This window comes from Salvelinus sp. IW2-2015, unplaced genomic scaffold (assembly GCF_002910315.2).
Source record: "Salvelinus sp. IW2-2015 unplaced genomic scaffold, ASM291031v2 Un_scaffold2568, whole genome shotgun sequence".
In the NCBI taxonomy this organism is placed as follows: Eukaryota; Metazoa; Chordata; class Actinopteri; order Salmoniformes; family Salmonidae; genus Salvelinus; species Salvelinus sp. IW2-2015.
In genome coordinates this window covers 88,528-94,686 of record NW_019943878.1, presented here as the reverse complement: position 1 = coordinate 94,686, position 6,159 = coordinate 88,528, and the positions used below count along the sequence as shown (strand labels likewise).

At 51.8% G+C, this 6,159-nt stretch overlaps 1 protein-coding gene across 1 annotated transcript in view; it reads right to left on the bottom strand.

Moving 5' to 3' along the window:
* Positions 1-3,246: 3,246 nt before the first annotated feature.
* Positions 3,247-6,159, bottom strand: part of LOC139025368 (membrane-associated guanylate kinase, WW and PDZ domain-containing protein 2-like) — an 11,029-nt gene continuing 8,116 nt past the window's right edge. Inside the window, exons 3-4 of the mRNA XM_070440463.1 lie at positions 5,815-6,030; positions 3,247-3,287 (exon numbers count right to left, since the gene is read on the bottom strand). Coding sequence (XP_070296564.1) covers positions 3,247-3,287; positions 5,815-6,030 — 257 coding nt within the window. The remainder of the gene's footprint in view (positions 3,288-5,814; positions 6,031-6,159) is intronic.

The window sequence follows — 6,159 nt, the reverse complement described above, 5'->3', positions numbered from 1 at the left end:
TGGGGGCTTAACACAGTCTCAGGGGGCTAACACAGTCTCCATTGGGACTAACACAGTCTCATGGGCTAACACGTCTCATGGAGAACCCAGTTCATGTACATCAGTCTCACAATTCCATTTTGATTCTTTAACCTCACCCACCAGCACCTAATAAAATATGATGTTGTGTATGACTGACGAAGTACTATAAAAATGACAGTAATGTTGAAGTATCCCTCCATTCCTTCTCTAGAGAACTACTACGCACCCCCAGCCCCCGTGCGAGCCCAGCCCTCTGCTGCTAAATAACAGATCAGCTCCTGCCGGCGCCCGACCCAGCTCCAAGGGAAGAGGAACGCGAACAGTCGGTCAGCAACATGGAGAAGGCGCATCGAGCCACCCGAGGATGAGGAGGAGGAGAGGCCTGTGGTCAATGCAACGGCAATGGCATCACCCCAGTGAGGTTCACCGCAGACATGTGTTGATGTCAACTGATAGAATCCTCGTCATGACAACAAGTTCACTGCCGAAATGAGAGAGGCACCGACCCCTGCGATTCTTGATCAAGACAACATTAGGCAACAGTCTAGCGTCTAGCGTTACATCATAGCAACAGCTCTCAGTCAGGGCCCAATACAATAACATAATAAAGGATGGATACAAGTCCCTACTGCCTACAGGGACTCTTCTCCGGAGCTCGATCTCATCATCATAGATAGATCTAAATGAAAAGCTGTTGGAGTTCTAGTGCCTGTAAAATAGCATGAGTACATCCCTCAAGCATTCTCATGTAACAGACTGATCGTTTGAGACAACAGCCTTACCACTGTATCCCATCTTCCCAGTCATAGATCACGATCACAGTACAGTTGACTAGGTCACATAGCCAGAGTAACTTCCACCCCGTACCACACAGGAGGCGTGATCAGATCAAAGCGTGGGGTTCCACTAAGCAGATTTACTGATCAATGCAAGCCACGTCACCCGTCATACTCTCAACTAAGGAGGCAAAAAATACTGGCTGTCTAAACTTATATAAGGACGGAGAACACCTATGTAAACCATGAAAAACCCCCCAAAAAAAATAGGTAATTTCCAAGATTCAATTTTTTTTGACTTGATATGTATTAATGTAAAATAAATGACACTGTTACGAGTTGTTAGTAAAACCTTTTGAGACCTTTAGAAAATGGCTTTACATTATATATGCAATCATTTATTATTATCACCTATTCATTATACTGTATGTTCTGGTCAGTAAACCCATATAAATGTCTGAGCCATAGGACTGGAGTAGTCTCATGTTTGCGTAATTTCTCACAGTAGCGTCTGCTATTCACTTGGGCTAGGTTGAACAAAGCTGAGAAAGGGTCGATGTTGTATTCAGCTAGAGCTGCACTGTAGTTTCTGTACTGAGTGTATTTATACAGGTTGACAGTCCATATACAGGTTGAGAGAGAGAGAAGAAGTGTGATGTGAGTAGAAAGCTCATAGATGAACTCTCCTCCTCCGCCACCTCTGCTGCTTGCTGTGGCTGGCCTCTGGGATGCCCAACCAAGCGCCACAACTCAAACTAGGACATATCATCAGCTCCTCCACTCTCTCTCATCTCCTCTGCCTGCACCATCTCTCACTCGTGCTCTCTCTGTCTATGTCCCTCTCTCTTTCAATCACTCTCCCATCCTCTCTGCTCGGTATCTTCTCTCTCTCGCTCTAATCTATATTCTATCATATCTTCTCTCTATTTCTGTCCCTGCTGTAATTGCCACCCTCTCCCTATTTGAAATCCTCTCTATTTTCTTTTTATCCATTCCATCTGCTTTTCCTCTTGGCAACTCCAACCGTCTCCCTTCTCCCGCGTACTCCTCTCTCTCTACCTTCCTCTCCTCTTCCCTTCCTCTCCCCTCCCCTTCCATCCTCCCTCTCCCCTTCCCTCCTCCTCTCTCCCTTCCCTCCTCCTCTCTTTCCCTCTACCCTTCATCCTCCCTCTCCCCTTCCTCCTCCTCTCTTCCCTTCCCTCCTTCTCTCTTCCTTCCCCCTTCATCTTCCTTCCTCTCCTCTCCCTTCCCCCTCCCCTCTCCCTTCCCTCCTCCTGCTCTCGCGCTTCCCTCCTCCTCTCCTTCCCTCCTCCTCTTCCCCCTCTCCTCTCTAGTCCCTCCCTCCTCCTTCTCCCTTATCCCTTCTTCATTCTCTCCTCTCTCCCTTCCCTCCTCCCTCTCTCCCTCTCCCTCCCTCCTCTTCCCTCCTCTCCTCTCCCTTCCTTCTCCTCTCCCTTCCCCTTCCCTCCCTCCCCTCTCCCTTCCCTCCCGTCGTATCTCTCCTTCTCTCCCCTCTCCCCTCCCTCTCTCCTCCCTTTCCCTCCTCCTCTCTCCCCTTCCCTCCTCCTCTCTCCCTTCCCTCCTCTCTCTCCTTCCTCCTCCTCTTCCCTTCCCTCCTCCTCTCTTCCCTCCCCTCCTATTCTCTCCCCTTCCCTCTCCTGCTCTCCCTTCTACCCTTCCCTCCTCTCTCTACCCTTCCCTCCGCCCCTCTTCCCCTTCCCTCTTCCCCTCTCCCCTCATCCCCTTCCCTCTCCCCTTCCCTCTTCCCCTCTCCCCTCACCCCCTTCCCTCTCCCCTCACCCCCTTCCCTCCCCCTTCCCTCCTCCTCTCTCTCCTTCCCTCCTCCTCTCTCTCGTCCCTCTCCCTCTCTCCTTCCCTCCGCTCTCTTCCTTTGCTCCTCAATCCTCTCCCCTTCCCTCCTCCTCTCTTCCCTTGCCTCCTTATCTCTCCCCTTTCCCCTTCCCCTTCCCTCCTCCTCTTTCCCTTGCTCCTCATCTCTCCCCTCTCTCATCTCCCCTCCCCTCTCCCCGTCCCTCCTCATCTCTCCCCTTCCCTCTCCCCTTCCTTCCATCCTTCCCCTCTCCCCTTCCTCTTCCCCTTCCCTCCTCCCCTTCTTCCCCTCTACCCTTCCCTCCTCCCCCTCCCCTCTTCAAACCTCCACCCTTTCCCTCCTCCTCCTCCCCGTCCCCTGGTCTCCGTAGTTAATGTCAAGCTCTGACTCACCTGTCATTTCTCTTCTCCTTCTCAGAGTCCAGCGAACATGAAGACAAGAGTCAGATGTCTCCTCAGGGACTCCCTCCCCAGACCTGTCCCCCCCGACCCCCACCACCCCTAACACGAGGTCCCCAGGGGAGGGGCAGCTAGCCAAGTCGCCCCCCTCCTCCTGGGGGACCTCGTTGTTAGGGGTGTGGGACAGGTCTCGGTGGGGACAGTCTGGGGAGGGACGTCCCTAGGAACATCTGTACTCTTGTCTTTCATGTTCGCTGGACTCTGAGAAAAGCGAGAGAGAATGACAGGTGGATCAGAGCTGACATTACTACGTGGAGGACCAGGGGGACGGAGGAGGAGGAGGGAAGGTGAGACGTGAAGAGGGAGGGGAGAGGGCAAGGTAGAGGGAAGGAGGAGGAAGGGAGAGGGAAGGGAGAGGGAGGAAATGGAAGGAAAGGGAGGAATGGGAAAGGGAGAGATGAGGAGGGCGGGGAAGAGGGGAGGGAGATGAGGAGAGGAGACATGAGAGGCAAGGAAAGAGGGAGGGAAGGGGGAGAGGGGAAAGGGGAGAGATAAGGAGCAAGGAAGAGAGCGAGGAGGAAGGGGAGAGATGAGGAGCAAGGAAGAGAGCGGAGGGAAGGAGCAGAGAGGAGGAGGGAATGAAAGAGAGGAGGGAGGGAAGGAGAGAGAGGAGGAGGAAAGGAGAGGGAAGGGGTAGGGGAGAGGAGGTGGTGAGGGGGAGGGGAAGAGGGAAGGGAAGGGAACGGGATGACGGAGGGGGAAGGGGAAAGGGAGAGGGAGGAGGAAGGGTTAGAGAGGAGAGGAAGGGTTAGAAGGAGAGGGAGGAGGGAAGGAGAATGGAGGAGGAGAGAGAGCGAGGAGGAGAGAAGGAGGAGGGAAGGGGAGAGGGGAGGAACGGAGGAGGAGAAGGACGGGAGGAAGGGGAAGTAGGAGGAGGGAAGGGAAGGGAAGAGAGGAGAGGGAAGGGGAGGGAGGAGGGGAGGGAACATGGTGAGGAGGAGCGAGGGAGAGGGGGAGTGAGAGAGAGGGAAGAGAGGAGAGAGGAAGGGAGAAGGGGAAGAGGGAGGAAGGAGAAGGAGGAGGGAAGGACGAGCAGGAAGGGAAGGTGGGAGGGAAGGGGGAGGAGAGGGAAGGGAGGGAGGAAGGCGGGAGAGAGGAGTGAGGGAAGGGGAGAGGGGAGGAAGGGAAGGAGAGCGGAGGAGGGAGGAAGTGGAAGAGAGAAGGAGGAAGGGAAGAGAGGAGAGGAGAAGGGAGAAGGGAGGATGGAAGGGTAGAGGAAAGAGAGGAGGGAGGGACAAGGGAGAGAGGAGGAGGGAACCGGGAGAGGGGGGATGGGTAGGGGAGGGGAGGAATGGAGGGGAGGGAGAGGGAGGGTAAAGGAGGGAGAGAGGAGGTAGCGCGGAGAAGGGGCAGCGTGATTGAGTGCCAAGGAAAAAGAGATGGAATGGGATAAAAAGAAAGATAGAGAGGATTTCAAATAGGGAGAGGGTGGCAATTACACAGGGACAGAAATAGAGAGATAGATAGATAGATATATAGATAGAGCGAGAGAGAGTAAGGATACCGAGCAGAGAGAGATGGAGAGTGATTGAAAGAGAGAGGGACATAGACAGAGAGAGCAGAGTGAGAGAGGTGGCAGGCAGAGGAGATTGAGAGAGAGTGGAGGAGCTGATGATATGTCCTAGTTTGAGTTGTGGCGCTTGGTTGGGCCATCCCAGAGGACAGCCACAGCAGCAGCAGGCAGAGGTAGGGAGGGAGAGTTCATCTATGAGCTTTCTACTCACATCACACTATCTTCTCTCTCTCTCTCAACCTGTATATGGACTGTCAACCTGTATATACACTCAGTAACAGAAAACTACAGTGCAGCTCTAGGCTGAATACTCAACATCGACCCTTTCTCAGCTTTGTTCACATAGCCCAATGAATAGCAGAGCTACTGTGAGAAATTACAGCAACATGAGACTACTCCAGTCCTATGGCTCAAGGACATTTATATGGGTTACCTGACCAGAACATACAGTATAATGAATAGGTTGATCAATAATAATGGATTGCATATATAATGTAAAGCCATTTTCTAAAGGTCTCAAAAGGTTTTACTAAACAACTACCGTAACAGTGTCATTTATTTTTACATTAATACATATCAAGTCAAAATGAATGATACTATTTTGTTTCATGGCTTACATAGGGTTTCTCCGTTCTTATATTAAGTTAGACAGCCAGTATTTTTGCTCCTAGTTGAGAGTAATGACTGTGACGTGGCTTGCATTGATCCAGTAAATCTGCTTAGTGGAACCCCACGCTTGATCTGATCACAGCCTCTCTGTGTCGGTACGGGGGGTGGAATCTAGCCTCTGGCTATGTGACCTAGTCTAACTGTACTGTGATCTGATCTAATGACTGGGAGATGGGATACAGTGTAAGGCTGTTGTCTCTAAACACGATCAGTCCTGTTACATGAGATGCTTGAGGGATGTACTCATGCTATTTACAGGCACTAGAACTCCACAGCTTTTCATTTAGACTATCTATGATGATGATGATCTGAGCTCCCTGAGAAGAGCTCCCTGTAGGCAGTAGGGACTTGTATCCATCCTTTATTATGTTATTGTATGGGCCTGACTGAGAGCTGGTTGCTATGATGTAACCTAGACGATAGACTGTTGCTATGTTGTCTGATCAGATCCCAGGGGTCGGTGCTATCTCATTTCGGCAGTGAACTTGTTGTCATGACGAGGATCTATAGTTGCACATCAACACTATGTCTGCGGTGGAACCTAACCTGGGGTGATGCCATTGCCGTTGCCATTGACAACAGGCCTCTCCTCCTCCTCATCCTCGGGTGGCTCGATGCCGGCCTTCTCCATGTTGCTGACCGACTTGTTCCGTTTCCKCTTCCCCTTGGAGCTGGGTCGGGCGCCCGGCAGGAGCTGATCTGTTACATTTAGCAGCAGAGGGCTGGGCTCGCACGGGGGCTTGGGGGTGCCGTAATAGTTCTCTAGAGAAGGAAGGAAGGGATACTTCACATTAATGATCATTTTATATACTTAATCAGTCATACACACATCATATTATACTTAGGTGCTGGTGGGTGAGGTTAAAGAATCAAAATGGCCAATGTGACAGA